At 45.7% G+C, this 21,084-nt stretch overlaps 3 protein-coding genes across 6 annotated transcripts; 1 reads left to right on the top strand and 2 right to left on the bottom strand.

Annotated features, from left to right (window-relative positions):
* Positions 1-9: 9 nt before the first annotated feature.
* On the bottom strand, positions 10-1,232 carry Rpl18a (ribosomal protein L18A). Its single transcript, XM_076812257.1, has 3 exons — positions 1,104-1,232; positions 500-679; positions 10-422 (listed from the first exon to the last, which is right to left on the bottom strand). Exons 1-3 carry the CDS (start codon positions 1,119-1,121, stop codon positions 87-89), a joined length of 534 nt encoding a protein of 177 aa, XP_076668372.1. The 5' UTR covers positions 1,122-1,232; the 3' UTR covers positions 10-86.
* Positions 1,233-1,533: 301 nt separating this feature from the next.
* Positions 1,534-5,485, bottom strand: LOC143368959 (uncharacterized). Of its 4 annotated transcripts, none has more exons than XM_076812221.1 (8): positions 5,113-5,485; positions 4,832-4,943; positions 3,043-4,752; positions 2,925-2,939; positions 2,430-2,790; positions 2,061-2,360; positions 1,881-1,988; positions 1,534-1,807 (listed from the first exon to the last, which is right to left on the bottom strand). In XM_076812221.1, exons 1-8 carry the CDS (start codon positions 5,123-5,125, stop codon positions 1,685-1,687), a joined length of 2,742 nt encoding a protein of 913 aa, XP_076668336.1. In that variant the 5' UTR covers positions 5,126-5,485; the 3' UTR covers positions 1,534-1,684. The 4 variants fall into 4 exon arrangements, with proteins under 4 accessions (XP_076668336.1, XP_076668337.1, XP_076668339.1 ...); XM_076812222.1 differs by having other exon boundaries at positions 1,881-1,992; positions 2,071-2,360; positions 5,113-5,483; XM_076812224.1 differs by lacking the exon at positions 2,925-2,939 and having other exon boundaries at positions 5,113-5,484.
* A 283-nt stretch (positions 5,486-5,768) lies between these two features.
* On the top strand, positions 5,769-19,272 carry Smox (Smad on X). Its single transcript, XM_076812247.1, has 6 exons — positions 5,769-6,232; positions 13,558-13,766; positions 13,902-14,155; positions 14,250-14,473; positions 14,617-14,930; positions 15,018-19,272. Exons 1-6 carry the CDS (start codon positions 6,033-6,035, stop codon positions 15,284-15,286), a joined length of 1,470 nt encoding a protein of 489 aa, XP_076668362.1. The 5' UTR covers positions 5,769-6,032; the 3' UTR covers positions 15,287-19,272.
* The last annotated feature ends 1,812 nt before the right edge of the window (positions 19,273-21,084 follow it).

Genomic DNA, 21,084 nt, shown 5'->3' with positions numbered 1-21,084 from the left:
AGGCGGTACATTAGAACAAGCGTTCTTTTATTTCCTTTTCAATAGAATATTTAGTGTCAGTAGGCAAAACCCTTAGTTGATAATGTTTAAAGGAAATAGGTACGGGGTTTTCGAACACTAAAGAGGGGCATACGATTCTTGTGGTGAATACGTTTTGGTAGTGGGAATCTGATTTTAGAGTCGTGGAATTGTTTGACTTGAGGTCTTCTGCAATTCGCAGCCTTTACAACTTCGACTTTGATAATCTGAATGGAGTGTGCGCGTGCACGATGACGAGCTCCCATATCCCTGTAACATTGCGTCACAGCTCCGCTGACAGAAAGATCTCGGTATTCTCTGTACATATTATGGGTTCCGGATCTTGAATCATATCTTAACCAAATTCCAAAGTTCTTTATTTTGATCGGTGTCTTCTCTGGAATCTGTAAAATGGTACATAGAATTTAAAGTATCCAGTAAATACTTGTAACAACGTTAGAATGATTCCTTTGACGATTACCTGCTTGAGAGATACAATTTCTCCGGTGGATTTCTTGAACTTTTTGAGCTGACGTAAGAAGTACCAGAATCTAGACTTTGCAACAATATCGTCGGGTGCAAATATTCTCATCTTATACAAAGGTGTGGTTTTCTCCTTTTCGGTCGGTAATTTACGACCGATTACTTCGAACTCCTTCAGCTGTGAAGTAAGAAATCCATGTCATCAGTAATATTCAGTCATTCATTTTACGCCTCAAACAACTTTCTTGATGAAAATTAACTTCAAGCGTAAGTATTATACGCGGCGATAAGGGTTGCTGCAGAAAAATATACTGTTTCTACGGATAAAAACAGAAATTAATCTGAATAAAATTGATATGTATTTTGTTATACGCTTCAATTTAACAAAGAATAATTAAGGATGAAGCTTTAAAACACGATTCCAACACCATGTGTCGACGACCATGCCATTTTAGGTTAAGTTGGCGTTAACACGTAATTCAACTTTATTTTAACCGTTTTGGACGACTTTTTAAAACAAATTAAGATATAATAGTTGCACATAATCTTCTGCAGTGGTTAAATTTATAATCTTTTAGGTAGAACTGTTATTATTTACTTACTTCACCCTTGGCTTTCATTATGCGGCGTGTACTGTAGCACGGTAAACCGGAAAAAGATCACGCTACTTTCGGCCAAGTCGGAAATGCAGCCATGTAATTTTCGAATCGTGTCTCAAAATTTATAGAATGCTGAAAAATAGTTTAAAAACTTATCAATGCGAAGTAATTATATATAAAAAGATGTTATTATAAATATTTACGATGTTTTACTTACTTAATATTCAAACTTAATATATACATGAAGTTATATCGAATTAAAAATTCCATTTTCCATTATGAAAACAGGAAATTTTCATTTTAAATAAATTAAAGCAATGTAAGTGTTTTAATGTAAATGATAAAAATACACAAGCGGGAAGAATAACTTTAAATTTTTAGCTGGGGACATGTTACTTTAGTAAATAGCTATGAGGATAAGTGTCTACTGGAATTTTAATTGTAGCTTTACTGAACTTTTATTGAGCGCAGTTACAATTACAATTTTAACATATACAATTTAACATAGGGCAACTGTATAATAGTTATACAGTTCTTGCAAGTCTTATACAACATTTTTAATATACTGATTAAAAGTATTCTTATTATAAAGACATTTTGCGTCCTTCGATAGATATATCCACAGCTCTTCTAGTTGCCTTTATCCTTTTATTATCTATATAATTCTTCATGTGCTTCTCGAATCTATTCATTTGTTTCTTAGAGGTCTGTAAATATGTCACATTAATGGTTGCACATTATCGTTTTAATAATAATTACACGTGAAATAATTATATTTACCCTACTAATATCAATATCAGACTTCCAGTCTGGTCTTATAACGTAATCTTTATTAGAAGGTCTGGGAACTCGAGCTCGTCCAACCCAACCTGGGTCCCCAGGTCTCAACTGTCTATATAAACATATTCGTTAATGTTCTGAAAAAATTGACCAACTGAGTTTTCGTAGTAAACTTCTAACAAATGCATACTTGGCGTCTCCTTTCAAAGCTTTGTTAATATCCTGTGACTTTTGAGAAGTGCTACCATCGTCGGTTTTTCTTCTTTTTTGAGGAGTTTGTTCCAAATCTCTTTGCATTCTTTCTTCTTTTGATAACGCTTTGAAGTCGGCGGACAGGTTAAATATAGGACGTGCCCATTCGTTAATTAACTTTCCTGCGCGTTCCTTGTTTTCTTTAGTCTCTTTTGGATGTTTGTAAAGATACATCACAGCTTTGCCAATGCCAGACTGCTTCAAAGAAGCCTGGTCGATTCTTGGAAACTGAAATAAATATTGTATTAATTTATACCGCCTATATGTATAACCGGATAAGGTAGAACCTTAACTTACCTCCCATAAAAGCTTCAGGAGACTGTCTCTGATCTTTAAAGAGGGTAGAGATCGATCGGGCATTGGAGCTAACCAGTCTGTCAATACCAATAGCACATTATGCTCCAGAAAAGCCAACTGTAGGTCGTGCTTTTTAAGTTGCGACAAGACTTTCGGTAACATGGCGATTTTATTTGTCGCAGGTTTATTCTGTTGATTTAATTTTCTATCTTCCTCCGATGCAGCTTTCATGTCGGACAAAAGTAAAGCTATAATATCGTCATTGTCGTTTATTATATCAATGTCTTTCCTTTTACGTCTTCGAGATTGCTCTTCTTTTTTGCGGGCCAACATGCGATCAAAGTCCGAGAGTGAATCGTCTCTGAAAACCAAAGTATTGTTTGTCAACAACGTCCATGAATTATTAAATTCTTTTATGGGCAAAAGTTTTCTTATTTAACTATCCATCATTTTTTCATTATAATTGCCAGACTTCCATCATATGCTTTTACTTACATGTATCTGCTGTTCCTAGTAAGCATGCGTTAAAAATAATACGCATTAACATTATAATTAAAACTTGTATTCCATTATATTATTATGATCTATTGAACGTTATACTTGATCGACTTACAGTCCTCCTTGTGGGATGATTCCATCGTCAGAATCCTCGTTCTCTTGTTGCTCGATAACCGCACCATCCCCAAGTTGTGTATCGTCTCTGTCCTCGGCTTCTCCTTCCTGCTCATCGCCATCCTTCTTCTTTTCCGCGACTTCAGCGTCGCCTTCATTTTCCGAGTCTGATATTCCGTGTTTCGACTTTTTCGATGCCTTAATCCCACCGACATCTTCTTCAGAATCAGAGAGAACTCTATTTCTTTTTCTAACAGCGCCGTCGGAATCCTCGCTACGGCTTCTTGACCTCCTAGATTTTGATCCTGAACGAGACCTCGACCTCGACCGAGATTTAGATCGGGAGGAATGTCTAGATCCAGCGGCTGACCCCGACTTTGATCTTGATCGTGATTTAGAACGCGATCTCGATTTAGAACGGGAACCTGAACGGGATCTCGAGGGGGATTTCGATACTGAACGTGATTTAGACCTCGAGCGCGATCTGGATCTCGATCGCGATCCAGAACGCGACCTGGAACGGGAACGGGATCTGGATCTAGATCTGGATCTGGATTTAGACGATCTCGAGCTAGATCTAGAGCGTGATCTAGAGCGAGAACTTTTCCTTGAACTGGGAGATTGTGTTCCTTTCCGTGATCCTGATACCGATCTTGATTTTGATCTTGAGGCTGATTTTCTTGAACCAGATCTTGAGCGTGATCTAGACCGTGATGCTCGCGGAGAACCTGACCGGGATCTTGACTTTGAGTGGGACGATACTTTGGGCTCCGCGGAAGGTGATCTAGACCGGGATCCCTTCCGAGACGAGGCTGGCGATTGTCTCCTCGATCCCGAGGCAGATCTCGATCGGGATTTCGATTTACGTCTACCATCCAGAGAATTCGTCGGCGATTTTGAACGAGAACTTCTTCGGGAGCTTGGCGAACCTTTCCTTGATCCGTCTATCGACTGGGATTTAGATCTCGATCGCGATCGAGAATTTCTAATACGCGCTGGAGATACAGAATGTGCTTTTTTGTCATCTGAAGGGGATCTGGATCGACTGTGTGATTTTCGACGTGGACTGCCCGAAGGCGATCTGGATCGACTGTGTGACTTTCGACGTGGACTGCCCGAAGGAGATCTGGATCGACTGTGTGACTTTCGACGTGGACTGCCCGAAGGGGATCTAGAAGGAGATCTAGCAGGTACTTTTGGAGAACCGGTGGGAGAGCGGGTATTCGAGCGAGATCGCGACTTAGAATGTACAGATGGGGAAGGAGATCTGGAACTGGATCGGGAATTGGCTTTTGGCGAAGAACATTTAGATGGTGGGTTACTTCGTTTAGGCGATGTCGACCTGGACCTAGACCGTGAATTCTGTCGAGACGCTGGGTTGGAACTTTTCCTGGATTCCGCTATGGAAGAACTTCTTGATCGTGATGGCGACTTTGCCGAATGCACCGAACGCGGTGATTGCGATTCGCTTTGTATAACTTTCTCATCTGGCTCTGGAGAGGGAGATTTGGATGGTGATCTCGAGGGGCTTCTTTTGCCAGCAGATTTTGAACTGGATCTAGAAGACCTCTGATTCTTTGCGGAGGAAGGCGACGTCGATCGATTTCGTGCTGGCGAATGCGAAGGTGATCTAGAATACGATTTCCTAGAATTCCCATTGGAATGCACAGAAGCTGGTGATTGTGGATGCGTAGGTGATGATTTATTGGATCTAAAAGTAGAGATTTTAAAGATTATGTTACACTACAAATGTTATCATCGAATTATTTAGATAAATACGATTTTTGAACCTAGGAGATGGACTGGCGGAGTTTGATTTAGATCTGCTTCTAGCAGATCTTTGAGACTCCACCGAAGGACTTTTAGATTTCTCGTGTTCATCCTCCGATTCGCTTCTTTCCTCTAAAAGAAAAACAACAGCGCGGGTTGGGACCCACAGAATTATTTCACAATAATGCAGAAAAGAGTGTTAACAGAACGAGAAATTCTACATGTATGTGCATTTTTGTTTTTGGAAAGCCACTTGTTTTATCTAACGTTTATTCGATAGAATTAGAAAATGTCAACCCACCTTCACGATTCATTGCACTTATTTACAAATATACACTTTGTCACTAATTATTATTAGTTATTATGCGTTTAAAATAACGACGGTCGATAATTTTTTAACAAGGACCCGCTAAATTGTGAAAACCGTTATTGTTTTTAACGAGAAGTCAGGATTGACAAACATGCTCGGGGAAATATATTTACGTTAAACTAATTCACACGACACACGCCTGATTGATCACCTTAATTTTGGTTCGCAACTTTGTCAGGTTAAATTCTTAGAAATCAACCAATCGCTATATCTTATTAATGCATACAACCTTTATACACAATCGGCTCGAAATGTCGTGCCAATTCCATAAACTACATACGCATTCATATATCCATGATGTCCTTATATCATGCATATATCATGGTTAATTACGATCATGTTCGCATGGTCATACAATGGTCAACGGTAGAAAACTGCAATTGTTTTCGCTAAATCGAACGTGTTAACGTTGGTTAACATGTCGCTACAAGAATGATCGCAGAAAGGTAATGCGATAACCGTCGTGTCTCGTTATCGAGCTAAAAGTTAAAAAAAAGATAAATCGGAGATGAATGGAAATGAATAGAATCGAGATGAAAGTGTTGAAAAACGAGCGATGATTTTGCTTTCTATTTAGTTTACGTTCGATGACTGATTCGAAAGTGGTCGAAGATTACCGAGTTCTGCCGAGCATGCTTAAGGAACAATATGGCGGCCGTGGCAAAGTTTTCGCTGGCCGTATGAAAGATTCGCGTTGTTGGAAGAGTAAGCAGTTTGCGATAAAGGTTAATCGCGCGGTAACCCTGACTGGGTTTCGTAGCCAAAATCGCGAGTGAGAGTTCCTTTGTGTCGCGTCGTAGCACGTCGAGACAGCCCGATGCAGGTCGCGCGCAATTCTCGTAGCGCAAATCATGACTTCGATGCTGTCCAGCTTTAACCCGCCTATCGTTAAACGATTGCTGGGTTGGAAAAAAGCCGAAGGGGAGGATAAATGGAGTGAGAAAGCCGTGAAAAGCTTGGTTAAAAAGTTGAAAAAGTCCACTGGCCTCGAGGAACTCGAGAAGGCCATTACTACACAAAGTTGCAACACCAAGTGCATCACTATACCAAGGTACGCTCACTTTACCTTTGCGCGTGCACCGATATTACGAACTCTGCAACCTTCCTCTTCCTTTTCTCTCTTTTCTCCGTGTGGCCATTTTTCTAGCAATTCCGTGACGTAACGCAACAAGGTCTTTAGCAATTTCGAGTACCGTAGTTATTTGTATTCTTCGTTAAACGAAACCCCGGAAAGTATAGTTGCTTCGTGTATGAATGTGTGCGCGTTTTATTCGACCGCCGTTCATATTTACGTATCTGCGTATTCGTGCCGCGTAATGTCACACCGACCAATCCATTTGACGTTTGTCTTTCATTGTTCAGAGAACTCCCGTGTACTCGTATGCGAGGCAGCTTGTCGTTCATCATATTAACGGATCAACGGGATCCGGTGTCTCGATCGTCGCCTCCTATTTTTCTGTACTTGCTAATAAGCCTGTAGCAATTTCTCGCACCTCTACTGTAACATCGTAGCGCAAATCGTTTAACCGAGTTCATCCAGCAGATCGTCGCTTGTAAACAAACAGAAAATACGAATTACTTTCAGCGACGCGGCTTTTCGAAAAGGTTCAGCAAGTATTTATATAACGAGCGTCTAAATCTGTGAACCGAAACGGTTAAATAACTCGATAAAATTGACGATTAGAATACGATCCTGGAGAATACGACCTGCCCCGAACCTCCAGAGGGCTAGGTCTAGTCGCTGGCGTTTGCTGAATTTTAAGCAACTGTTTTAGACTTCGTTCTCTGTCATCATCGTCAGTTTGCCACAGGTAGCGGAATCGAAATCGCGTTTACGATGCTCCGACTTAAATAACCCACGTATACCTCGGATCGTAATGCTTTTGTGCGTCGATTGGCCCCCACGTGTTCCGTAACAGGTATCGGGCATAGGGACCCAATGTACACGCGATACCTATTTTATGCTGTCATCGATGTTCACGACTGATTTGCTTATTATTTTTAGGGGGATAGTTTACATTGCTACAACACGATAGTTGTCGTTACTGTGCACCGCATTATCATATTAATTACATAAGAACGAATTACGAAGAAATCGTGGCGAACGAACGGTTGGACGAATCAGAGCGGCCGTGCTGCTGCGGTCGCGTCCCCGCGTCGTGCACGATGCGTGACATTGTTCAAAACAAGGGGCCGCGTAAACGATCCTTTTCACCATCCGCAGCCCGGAGTTTCGCATCGGAGTAATGCCTAAATAACAATTAACGCGTGCGCGACGTCCGTTTCGCTTTCGCGAACGCGCTATCAATGCGACACGTGCGCGTCACCGCCGTGGACCATATTCCTTCAACGCTAGAGCCTCGTTCTCGAGACCTGGACGAATTTACTTGCGGTTTAACGCCGCGTGCTTAACGGCGCAGTTGTGACCACGATCGGCTCGGCTTATCGAGACAATACATTCTATTAGCAAAGAGCAGCAGCTGGAACAATATCGAGTGTTTGCTGAAAGCAACTGGGTGGGATATCCCCGCTCTACTGTTTCTCAATGTAGAGAAATTCGGTTGTACCGTCTCGTTTTGCTGAGTAAGCTTACGCATGTTTATCTCTATGAAATCGTTGAGCGACAGCGAGCGAGTAGCTGCTAGATACTCCAACGAAGCATCTTTGCGCACGAATGTTGCAGGATTTTTGACGAATTCGTGTGTCACGAGCACACAGCGCGTTCTATCTTATCTCTAGATTGCATATCGCGAAGTTTCAACATCGTGCAGCGAAACGAAACGATATTTTGCAGCGACACGGGATAGAGAAAGAGAGAGAGAGAGAGAGAGAGAGAGAGAGAGAGAGAGAGAGATGGAGGGAGGGAGAGAGAGAGAGAGAGAGAGAGAGAGAGAGAGAGAGAGAGAGAGAGAGAGAGAGGGAGCAAAAGGGTATGTTGCATTTTGTCGACAAGGTCCGTCGCAGAGAGGATTGCGTCGACTTTGGGTTCGGAAAGGAACTTTTGAGAAAGCGTAATCACGGCACGGCATCGGGATACGTTCGGAGCACCCTGTATAAATAAACTCGCGTATCAGAATCGATTGTAGCATGGTACGTAGCTCGTAACGACTTTATTAATAGTAATCCTAGCCACGTCGTCGCGCGTCCAAGGATATTGACAGGAGAGAGGGAAAGTCTGTCATCGAGAAAGGCAGATCCTTCTGTAGCTGAAAGGAAACGGGCGCGCGTCGCGTCGCGTTTTACTTGCGGATCGCGGCGGCGCGCCTCGCCGCGCGTTTCCCGCCTCGGCGCGAGACAATTTCTCGGGAAATTTTCCGATCGGATGTTGGGCAGAGGGCCGGCGACCACGCGGTACCATTTGGAAATTCAAATTCGATTTCGTTCTAGGCTCCTCATCGACCGACCCCGAATAATTCGACTTTGAGTGGCGATACGCCCGCGACGCCGCGCCGGACCGAGGAAATGAACGTTACGTTCGTAGAACAACGTTCTAGAATAATGGACGATGGTGATTCCAGAATAAGAATTTCCGCGTAGCCGGACGGTTCCGAGTCGCAGGTATTTATCCTCCTCGCGGATCAGTCGATTCGCAGCTCGTCCGTGCGAGAGCGCGTATCCCGAACGGCCCGGCCGGCGCTACGTTTCGATCGAGTAGAATTTCTACACGCGAACCAACCGCAATACCTCCGGGCTAATTAACGTTTACGTAACATAATCGATAGAGCAAGGAGTATTTGCGCTGGGAACGCGCGCGACACAGATTTCGCGGCGGTGATTCTTTTTTTCGTCACCGAACAGAGAGAAGAGTGCGATTCGTAAAAGGTAACGTTACGCAAGTTGAGCGGCGCGTCACGTTAAGAGGCACGCGAGGCGCGATGATTATCTTTATCTGCCGGCGCTTCGAACGAAATACCATGCAAAAATCCAGCCACTTTTACTTTTTCGAGCGGCCTTGGGGCGGCCGAAAAATTCGAAGTCCCGTCGCGCGAAACTGTGTACCATTCCGCGAAGCGTTCTCGTTATCCTTGTAACGAGCCGCGCGCGTGCACGCACTCAGAAACGGAGTCGGCGTAACTTCGCTCCGCACAGCCGAGAAGATATAATTTATCGCGTCCACTCGGTTGGCCCGTATTTTCAAAGCGGCTGCTCCTTTTTCCTCCCGAGCTCTCGTTCTACCTTTGGCTTTTCTTTATCGCCCCGCGGCCGAAGGTTGCCGGGAAGCTGACCCCCGCGCCGTTTCCACGTGTCCTTCTGCCCGCCGTGTGTTTTTCTCGCTCGGGAAGGATGGGACAAGCTAGGAAAATCGTCGGTCGCGGAGCCTTGGGACCCTCTTGTCGCATGTCCGCGCTCGCTTGCGTGCGTACGTGCGTGCGTTTAGCGGAGGACAACGAGCGCCAGCAGCACCGCGTGCAAATAAGTGCAGCTCACGTACCGACTGTCTGTTTTCCTTTCTTCCTTTTGTTAAAGAAAAAAAAAAAACGTGTGAGCAGAAGACGCACGGCGTCGTCGCCGTCGTCCGCTTCTCTCCTAGTCCATCTACGGAATAATTCCCACCAAGCTAAATTTTGGTATGGGCCTTTATTTGGTCGTTTTAAACAATATGGCAAAAGTCCCCATCGAACCGACCGTCGCTAAAAAATTACAGAGGGTTGAGAAAAACAACTGTTCTTCGCGAATATCTCGTTATCTAGCAGTTTTGCGACAAAAATAGTTATTATATAATTTATAGCCTAGGAAATTCTCTACAAAAAAGGTGCTATGAGTTTTTTTCGTAGGATTAATGAGAACGTCAGCATCAATGGATGTAGCACGCGTAGAGCGAATAGAAAGAACAAGAGTAGGTTATTGCTATGCTGTCTCAAAAATTGGAAGCTACCAACATCAACGTTGGCGTTCTCACTACTCCTACGAAAAAAACCCATACCACCTTTTTTATAGAGAATTTCCTAAGCTATAAATTGTATAATAACTATTTTTGTCACAAAACTGCTAGATAACGAGATATTCGCGAAAAACAGTTGTTTTTTTTCAACCCTCGTTTTTTTGATATTGTTTAAAACAACGAAATAAAGGCCCGCACCAAAATTTAGCTTGGTGGGATTTATTCCGAAGGCAGATCCTAATTTCACTGGACTATCCGTGCCATTGACGATTAAACTCGAACAAGTCGCGCGCCCTCTGTTTGATGCATACGTGGAAAGAATTTCACGGCGAGCGCGACTCCTCGTCCTCGAGCGGTCGCTGGTGCGTCAGCAAGGCGACTAAACGTGCAGAAGGAACGGGACTGCGAATGACCACGTTCTCTACTTCTCTAGCTTCGCCTAGACCAAGATCCCGCGGTTTTAATAGCGCTCGCGTGCGGTCGTTTCGTTCGGTTAGCCGGTTCGAGTAAGCACGTTATCGTGCTTTCTTCTGCGTTCGGTGGATTTCATTAACCCCTTCGGAACCGCGGACGTAGTATCTCGCGAACCGATATCGTTCGTTCGTATGTATTACCCCGTACAAAAGGAAAAATAAAAACATTTGTCTGTAGAAATATAGTGTATCATTTATTCAGCATTGCGAACCCCTCCGCACTCGCGGACGAAGAAATGGCCCTCGAGCTGAGTTTCACCACACATCATTGGGTGCGATATCTCGCATTCTAATGAGAAGACACGCGAGATACCTCGCCCGTAGGGTCGCGCGAACGACATCGTGTCGCGAGATATCTCGTCCGCGGTTGCGAAGGGGTTAACCACTCGAGCAAAATTGCTCGATCGTCTGCCGATGAGGAGCTTCGATTGCACTGTACATTAAGTTGGCGCGTACGAAACGTCGTTCCCTCGATGTTTGGGTTTCTCTGCGGGGCCATTCTGCGCGCAGCAGAGTAAGCCGCAAAGGAGTTGTAAAAGCGTCCGGTCTGTTTGTAGTTTGATCGAGGAAGAACTACGTTTCGCGGCGATGAACGTGAGAAGTAGGGACACATTCCGAGGCGATCGATTAAACGCGCAAATGAACGGATCGTCGAAACGATGGAATTGCCCAGCGTCGCCAAGGGAATCGTACTTTTGTCGGCGTATTGTTGTTACGCAATAATTGCTTGGAGAGCGGGAGGTGAAGCGATATTCTCGCAGTCCCATAAAAATCTTCTCTTCAGAGGCTTCGAGAAACACCTGCGTTTTGCGCGCCCGTCACGGTAGCTTGGCGCGTCGTTTTTCGCCCCGATTGTCCCGAACGATTCTACTCCGCCAAGGGTTCGTATCGAGCCGAGAACTGTGCGACGGCTACCGTGTCTCTCGGTCGTTGCACTTTGAAAATCGTTCGCGATGTTTATTGCATTTATTAGCGTCCCGCTTATTCGTCTTATCGACGATGAGATCACCGGAGACGGGACGGTACGCAGCGAGACGAGCCGCGACATTCGCCGCGCGGCGTCGCGTCCGAAATCGCGCCTCGACGACGTTCTCCAAAAATACACTTTCCCCTGCGAGAGTGGTGTTGCATATCCACCCGTGCGGCGGCCGGCCGATCGCGGCGCGCCAATTCGTCCGAGATATTGCGATCGAGTTAGAGATTGCGCAGAAAACAGATCCCGTAACGGGCGTTTCTAAATTATTATGTAACGACGAATGGCGGTGCCGTGCGATGGCAATGCGCAACGGGGAGTAGGATAGGGAGTAGGCAGAGAAAGAGAGAGAGTCCCCGAGGTGGATAGAGGTAGAGGAGAGGAAATTACAGGGACGGAATGAAAGAAAGAAGAGGGCCAAGCCGGTCGTGGCACGGAAACGTGTTACGTGCGTTGCGCTCGATTCGATTCGATGCGAGCGCGAGAGTCCCGTGACTGTCGGATCGACGGAAATCCAGACTTTCTCGCGCGTAATCGCCGCACGAATTCCTATTCAGCGGTTTAATCGTCGATGGGGGAGTAAGGGGGACGAGACCAAAGTTGCTGTCGCTACTTTCCCTCCGCCAGGTTGCAGAGGCTCGTTCGGTACGGCTGTTCACGGTGCCTGGAGGTGCGCGATGAAGCTGAAACACGTGCCCATTCGCGGGATCGTCGCGGTCGGCGACGCGGACGGAAGAGATCGCGCGACTTCCTCGTGTCGGGAAGTGGCAAACTTTTGTATCCGTATCGGCGCCCGGGTCAGCTAGGAAGGCAGGGGTCCGTTAAGGGGGTATACCCGTTTGAACCCTCGGAAAATGTATACATTTTGTGGATTTTTTTACAAGTCAACGGTTTGATGCAGATTTCCCGTTTTTTAACCATGTTTACATAGTATTATGAACTACTTATGAAAAAAGTTTCAGTTAAAAAACTATTGTTTTTCGGAAGTTACGGATACATGTCCGAAAGCCTCTCGATTTTAGACGGCTAAACGGTGGCCCTAAAAACTCGCGCTACGTTCAACCAATTTACTTCAAATTTTGCATGCAGAATCATAATAAGATTCCGCATCGTCCAACGAAGGCGATTTTGAAAATTTTGAAAAATAAAGAAATGGTGAGAGATCAAAGGTAAAGTTAAATTTTTCTAAGAGAAAAATCCACCTTTTTCCTTTATAAATAATAAACGGGGAATCGAAATAAAAAAAGCCTTCGTTGGACGACGCGGAATCTTATTATGATTCTGCATGCAAAATTGGAAGTGAATTGGTTGAACGTAGCGCGAGTTTTTAGGGCCACCGTTTAGCCGTCTAAAATCGAGAGACTTTCGGACATGTATCCGTAACTTTCGAAAAACAATAGTTTTTTAACTGAAACTTTTTTTATAAGTAGTTCGTAATACTATGTAAACATAGTTAAAAAACGGGAAATCTGCATCAAACCGTTGACTTGTAAAAAAATCCACAAAATGTATACATTTTCCGAGGGTTCAAACGGGTATGCCCCGTTAAACGAAACGGTGGAAACACCATGCCGCGATCGCGGGCTCGCGGTTCCTCCGTTCGCCGACAACGCAGTGCCACGTTATCGACGGTCCAATCGAATTGTCCAAGGTACTCGAGGAACGAGTGCTCTGGCTAAATTATCGCCGAGTGGGAGCACGGGGGAGAGGTCGAGGATGAACGCGTATACATGCGTCGGTTAGTTTCTTTTAGCTGGTAGGCGCCACCACTTCCGGCGTGGCAGACACGGGCGCAGAAGTCAGCAGGGCGAAAGAGAAGGATGTCGGGGTGGGGTGGAGGGAAATAGCGTGTACATTAAAGCGCGAGTTTACGACGTCGAACTCTGCTCGCCTCTCGCGCTAACGTAAACCCCGAACGTTTCGGCGATGCTCGGCGCGGTTCCGCGACCGACTCGCGCGGGCCCGCTCGATCCCCGGAGAAGCTCGGGAAGCTCGATCGGCGGAGATGGGTGAGAATTAATCGGAGGTGTCTGGCTTTTGTCCGGAAGGCCTAGTCCGGGAGGGGTCGGCGACAACGGTGTCCAAGGAGTACGGGGCAAAGGTCTGCCGCACGTGATCTACTGCCGACTTTGGCGCTGGCCGGATCTGCAGTCGCACCACGAGCTAAGGGCGATCGAGCACTGCGAGTACGCGTTCACGCAGAAGCGGGACGAAGTCTGCGTCAATCCGTACCACTATCAACGAATACAGACACCAGGTAGGCGGCCGCTGGCCCGTTTTATTAACTGGAATCGCGTGGTATCGGGGTGGCTAGTAATCGGCCGCAATGTAACGACCGTAAGCCAAGTGGCTGGGAGAGATCGCGTGACTATTAGCGCACGAAACTTTACAGTTTTGCCAGCCATTCTCGTGCCGCGGCATAACTTAGCCGGGGACGAGTCCGTTCTCTACAACACCTCCCTCGAGGAGCTCAGCGTCAGCGTACCGGAGAACACGTGCTTTAACGTGACGCTCAATCATCAGCACCACAATCAACAAGGTATCCCGCAATCGCCGCAGCAGCAGCAGCAGCAGCAGCAGCAGCAACAACAGCAGCAGCAGCAGCAGCAGCAACAGCAGCCGAACAATCCATATCAAGGAATGCAGGTTCGCGTCGAATGAATGTCTCGAGTGGAAGCGACGAGAGATGCTCCGAGACGAATGCCATTATTAATCCTCTGCTTTTAATTGCCGTTTTCAGAGCATGCAGGCAACGAGTCCGGCGAGCGTGGGGAGCCTTGGGAGCGTTCAGGGTTCACCGCATCCGGCGCCTGGATCCATGGATCCTTCCGCGGACACTCCTCCTCCTGGATACATAAGCGAGGATGGCGATAATATGGATCACAATGATAATATGTCTTTGAACCGTCTGTCTCCCAGCCCTGTCGACGCACAACCGGTTATGTATTGCGAGCCTGCCTTTTGGTGAGTCGAATCATTCGTCGCAAAGGTCGCGTTAATTTACGCGCCAGCGAAAGAATGATATCACGCCTTAGGCATCGAGGGTCGCGTCATTGAAAGTTTGAACGAACGGCTCGTTAACCCTACCTCGTTTTCTCTGATAAAAGGTGTTCGATAAGTTACTACGAGCTGAATACGAGAGTAGGCGAGACCTTCCATGCATCCCAACCGAGCATCACCGTGGACGGATTCACCGATCCAAGCAACTCCGAGCGTTTCTGCTTGGGCTTGCTGTCGAACGTGAATCGGAACACGGTGGTCGAGCAGACGAGACGACATATCGGCAAAGGGGCCAGACTTTACTACATCGGTGGAGAGGTGTTCGCAGAGTGCCTGTCCGACTCGAGCATATTCGTGCAGAGCCCAAATTGCAATCAACGTTACGGTTGGCATCCGGCCACCGTCTGCAAAATACCACCGGGTAAGTTCTCTCCTTCGATCATTTCGATGGGAGCTGAAAGGATTTTTAACTCGATGAAAACCGTGTTTGTTGTTTGCCGCGGCGCAGGCTGCAATTTGAAGATCTTCAATAACCAGGAGTTCGCGGCGTTGTTGTCGCAATCGGTATCCCAGGGCTTCGAGGCGGTATACCAATTGACTCGGATGTGCACCATCAGGATGAGCTTCGTGAAGGGCTGGGGAGCGGCGTATCGGCGGCAGACCGTCACGTCGACGCCTTGTTGGATCGAGCTGCATTTGAACGGCCCGCTGCAATGGCTAGACAGAGTGCTCACGCAGATGGGTTCGCCGCGTTTACCCTGTTCCTCGATGTCATAAGGTTGTATGCACTTCTCCTTCGTGGACAGGAGAAATGAGAGAACGCTTCGCTCGCGTGCTATTCGCCGTCATCGTGGTCGTTGTCGATCGATTTTCCTTACCGTGGCTTTACACCGTTCCCGTTCGGGTCCTCCGCAATTAGTGAGCTGCAGTGATGAACGTGCACGAAAACGAACGGATACGATCGCTGTCCCCGCGACGCGACGCGCGTATGCTCCTGCAACGACAGTGCACGGGACGCAGGATCGACTTGATCGGAACGTCGGGGAAGCATTCGATCGTCTGCCATACGAGTAGAAGCGCTGAAGCGCTTGGATCGATGACTCCTGTGTTCAACGGGAAAGGACGGTGTGTGGAAGAGAAGATCGGGAAATCGACAATCGGTTCGTAACGAGTCATACATTTTGACAAGTACTGAAAACGCATGGTCTTCGACGGAATAAATAGATATTGTTAGCGCACTTATCGCACATCTGAACGGCTAGTGCTGGATGGTTATCCAGGGTTACAAATCCGATTTTAGCTAAACCAAGAAGAGAAATGAGCATGCTCGTGCGTATACACATGTATGTACCATGGTAAATGAAAAGCTCAGCCTTTGCATATTTTTATCAGGTCCAACAAATTTTCTAATGGCACTGGTCTATTTGGACTGTTTGTCAGTGTCTCTCCTACGAAATGGGACGAATAAAGTAAATTGTATAAAGCCTATTTCTCCTATACGATAACGATAAGAATGGATTACGGTGTTGAATGAAATGTGTACGTAACTAACTACACGCTTCGTTGACGATCGCATTCTCGAATGGATCGGAACGTTCGAATGTCCTCACAGGGACCGGGCATGGATGGATACGTTTCCGTGTGCTTAACGTCTCGAGAATGATTAGCAATGCAAGGTGGATCACTATCAGTATCTATACGTGTAACGAAAGCGTTTAATAAGAAATTTATGGAATTCAGAAATCGAAACTGTTGCTACGTATTAAGGTGTCTTATCTTGAATAACTGATATTCTTATTAAGAATAAGCGCTATATTTCTTAACATTCATAAAAGTACCGACCGCACGATGTCCGTGCTAGACGGAAATATCTATTTAACTTGGTATCGCATGAGGGAAACTGATTAAAAATGCAGCGAACAAACCTATATACGTATATCTCTACCGAGTGTGTGAAAATTTATGCGGGGCATAGCGAAACATTACGATGCACGTTTTGGTCTTGATGTTTAACGTAGCGAACCACTCGTTGAGAACCGTCGCGCAAAACTGTCCGATTCGTTCTACGGAATCGTGTACCATAATTTCACGAAACGAATGACCGGTTCGATTGTCTTAAGCTTCGATGAGCGTAAGTGGAATCGTTTTATAAAACTTTGTACAGAAATATCAAGAAAAAGTAGAAGAAAAACGCACGCAGGTACGGTGTAACGAAAATTTGCGAGGATATGCAAATTTTTATTACGAATCAGGAGGCGGCCGAAAGAAAAAAGAAATAGTTGTCTGGCCTTAAACGCGAGGATGCTACGAGACGCATCTGTTGACCCTTTGAATTGCGGACGCCGTACATGTACATCCGACGTTCGCGTCTAACGAACGGTTTTCCATGCCGTGTACTCCGTATACGTAATTACGCACGGCGTCCGCAAGTCAGAGGCTACTTTTTCACGATGCATATGTACGGCGTCCCCAGCCGATGGTGTTTCAGGTGAAACGTGTGGAAATGAGATAATAAAGTTACGCGTTTTATTATATTACGATATGTACATCGTAATATATGTATATTAGTATCGAAGTACGAACAGTTTTTGCACCAAGTGCATGGATTCGGTTATCTTTTCTTTTTTTTTCATCTTTTTTTAACGAATAAAATTTTAAAGATAACATATATATATATATATATATATTGACTTCTATGGAGTCTTTACGTACGATGGGGGCCAATCGCGCGCACAGAATGCGAGATTTGATCTCGGTAAAGGACGTTAAACGTTTCAGAGAACCGGTTCCTCTTTGTATAGATTTTTCTCAGTATCGTTTGGAACGTTTCGTTTTACAGTCACCGTAATTAGTTTTCCTTTCAATATCCGACGATTGCAAGTGAACGATATGTGCTGAGCGCGGCCCGACATTCTTACCGACACTTATGTAGGATCTAGAAGTCGGCGCTTAAAACGATGGACGAAACTGGAAACTAATTTAAACAATAAAACAGCAAGTGTAAACATGCATACGAGAGATGTGTTCCATAGCGCAGCTAGCAGATCACTGACTGCCGTCTCCGTTTCGAATCACTCCCGTGACTCTCGCTGGCCGTTTACCGGTTACCAATTCCTTGTTCAGCACTGACGAAGAAATCGGCACCCTTCTAATGTCTGCGTCTCTCTATTCTTTGAGTTCGGACAGCTCTCGCTCGCAAGTCCGTCTCTTTCGAGGTTTGCGTATTCGTCGTGAGTAGCATAACGTTACATTGTTGATTACAAGTTGCTTTGTTATCCGTGTTAGTGGCAGTAAGTCAGCTAGATAAAGAAATACCGTAGCGGCCAATATATTACCACGAGCGGCCTTATTCTTCTTTGACGAAGCCCACCATGTATATTGTAAATCGGCGCTCCATCGGTATCGAGATCGCCGCTGAGATCTGTTTGAAAGTAAAAGAAGTTCCATGTATCGCCCCGTGAAAGTTGAACGCGATATCGCCAGGTAGCACCAACAGCCGAGTGATACTGCAAGCAACAAGAATCCTTGCTTCTTTCCTTCGTTATAGAATCTGGTTCCTCTCTCTCTCTCTATACTTGTGCACCTTCGTACCGACAATGAGTCCAAGAGAACTGTACACTGTACCGTCTGGCTGTCGAGCGTTCGACGACCACTTGCCTTCCTACTAAACTGCCACTAATTACCGAAGAACTCGTTCCCACTGTTCTTCATCAAACTTCTTTTCATGCACAAGGGGAACACGCGACATTCGGCTCGCTGATCTGGCCCAAATCGTGCATCTACAGACTATCTCGGAAGTAAATGGCGAAGCTTTGGGAGCTCATTGTATCCACTCTGCTAAGTCGGTGTGTAATCATCCCCGAGCTGGATAATACAAGTTCCCAATGTCTGTGCATTTGGTTTCGAGGCGCCTTGCATAATATTCTAAATGAATAATGCGTGCTACTCCAAAGAAGCGGCGGACGGGTGAACACGATTCTATGGATGCTTAGCTGAAGCCTGAAGCAAACAATTACTTGCAGCAGAGGAGTAGTGCGCATTGTGCTTCTAGTACCAGTTAGCTCCTGCTTGTTCGTTTTACGTTACCATAAGGTCTAACACGCGCGCATCTCTCCATTCTGATCGGCAAAGGAAAAGACAGACCCATCAGGCAAACGTGTCTCGTTTGCCAAAGTATTTTTTAAGCGTAGCATTTGCCAAAGCTTCTTTTAAGTACAAGATAAATCGAGTAGCATCGGTAGGGGCGGAACGACACGCGAACTCGCCGAACTCTCGACGTTGTTGCTTCTTCTAGGTATTCGTAACTGTGTTACCATTGTTGGTCGCCTCGTATCGTTTATATTGCCATTCTGTTTCCTCTTCTTTTCTATTCTAGCGTTTTAATCTGTCGAATCGAGGGCTCCGACGATCATGATTTTTTCTTTTAATTCTACAGCTACAGACACACAATTGTATATACATATATGTAGAACTGCATGCACACGAAGGGAAGTATCGGCTAAAGGATAACTTCTAGAACTCCAATATTTTTTTACGTACGAATGGAAACGCGAAATTCTTTTACGAAAGGTGCGATTCAATGATCTGTTGATCTAGCCGATGTTTCCCTGGTGTGGATGAGATTCTTTTACGAGAATACGAGACAAAATTGAGAGCTTGAAGGAACGAGTGTGGGAGAATACAGAGACGAGACGTTACAAGAGATATCGAGTGTGAGACTGTATAATAATTATAAATAAATGTACACGTTAAGACTAATAAAATTGATTCCATCGCTTTCTGCCGCTTCATCGTTACAGATATATCGTATCTGACGTCGCTGAAGAACGACTGCTCTCGATTACGTACATAGCATACACTTTATTCAGGATTTCCGCGTGTCTGCGTAAGGACAGCGATAAATACGACGTTCTAAGATCTCTAGATGCGTAATCTGTCTCTTGGTCAATTTTACTGTAAACACAGGCATGCAGATTTGGCGGAATCCAAGGATAGGGGAGAAAGAATAAAGAATTAGAAAGTTTCATTATCAATTTTGCGTGGGCAAAATATTTGTATGGTGACTACGACAAACGTGCATACAGTCTACATGAAAGTACAATTTTGCGCTTACATTGCTTTACGACCGCAGCCCTTGACGCGGTTTCGCGATAACAAGTTACTCAAGATGGTTCCGACGAGCCGATCTTGCATCCAAACGACAACATTCTTGAAACGAATCTGCACAAATCAACGACCATCGAAGATTCTCGCTCGAGAATATAGTATCCTCTCTCGGCAAGCAATTTCGCCCTCGTGGTATCACTGCGCGGCGCAATTCGCGTCCACCGAGCGAAACTACATTTCGTTCCGTCGCCCTAGAGTATCTTGCATCGAAATCCTAGCTCACGGAGGTAAACGTTTCGGACCGAATGCTGTATTCGATGCAATCTACAAGGTCGGCATGCTGCGCTGAAGTTCACAATGTTCAGGTGAGTATAGTAACGACTACCGTGTCTAGTACCTTATTCCATGGAAACGAATAAGCGGCACAAGATTCGTGATCTCAGAATTGAAAAGTCTAACGAAAGGAACGCTGTAGTATGGCAATAACCCTAACATCTAGCGATAGGTATTAGTCGCAGGTATGTTCCGCGAGCGAATCGGATGCGACGAGTCATCTTCAACCGCTTGTTCCTCTTCTCTTCTCCGGGGTTGATTTGTTGCTGCCGAGTTGAGTGGAGGTGTTACATGCGACCCCCATGTTTAGAGGCCAACATCTTCTTTACGGAAAACATGCTCATAGACAGGCCGACGGTAGCAAGCACGAACGCTGATTTCGTCACGTTGCGTTCGACTTTGTTCCTACGAAGTACACTCGAAACCGCCCCCTGGACAGGGTAACGTGTATCAGTTTATGTTACGCTTGTTCTAAACGTCCACCGTCTCGTTTCTCTCCAATATCCGGCGATTGGAGGGACGAGAACGTTGGACGCGTTCGATATTACAATCGGTTCGATGTGAAACTATTGCGCGACTCCGAATAAACTGCACGTGAATTGTGACGCTCATTCACGCGTGATAACAAGTCTTAAGACGCGAATGGCGAGGAGAGGTCATCGTTGCGGCAATGAGACGGGAGCTACTATCACAACGATAAATTGCTGAACGCTAATGAAACAGGGTTTGAAGTGCGAAACGCATACTGCACATGAAGTTTCTACTTCGTCGTAGACTCAGCGGAAAGACGTTGCTTGAAATCACTGACCCTGCTTTGTGACCTCTTCTCGTTAGCTTGACACGAGCGAATATTACGTAACACTAAGCTAGCGTTTAGCGCGCGAACGCGTACGCGTCTTACCTGGTGAAACGATAATCTAAGAGCATAGAGGGTGGCAGAAGTAAGATACATCTCTAAACCACGGCTTTGGCTTCGAACTCTGAAAAGTAATAGAAAGCGGCGTTAACAGTGTTTCCGTTACATAAAGCGCCTGGCGGCGAATTTAAAAACGAAGGACGCGCGACATTGGACCGCGTCCAGGACCGACCGATTATTATCGGAAACTGCTCGATTTTCCCGTCGGGCGATAAGATTC

Source organism: Andrena cerasifolii, chromosome 5 (genome assembly GCF_050908995.1).
Source record: "Andrena cerasifolii isolate SP2316 chromosome 5, iyAndCera1_principal, whole genome shotgun sequence".
NCBI classification, from domain to species: domain Eukaryota; kingdom Metazoa; phylum Arthropoda; class Insecta; order Hymenoptera; family Andrenidae; genus Andrena; species Andrena cerasifolii.
The sequence above is the reverse complement of the archived record's forward strand: the minus strand, read 5'-3'. Positions and strand labels throughout refer to the sequence as shown.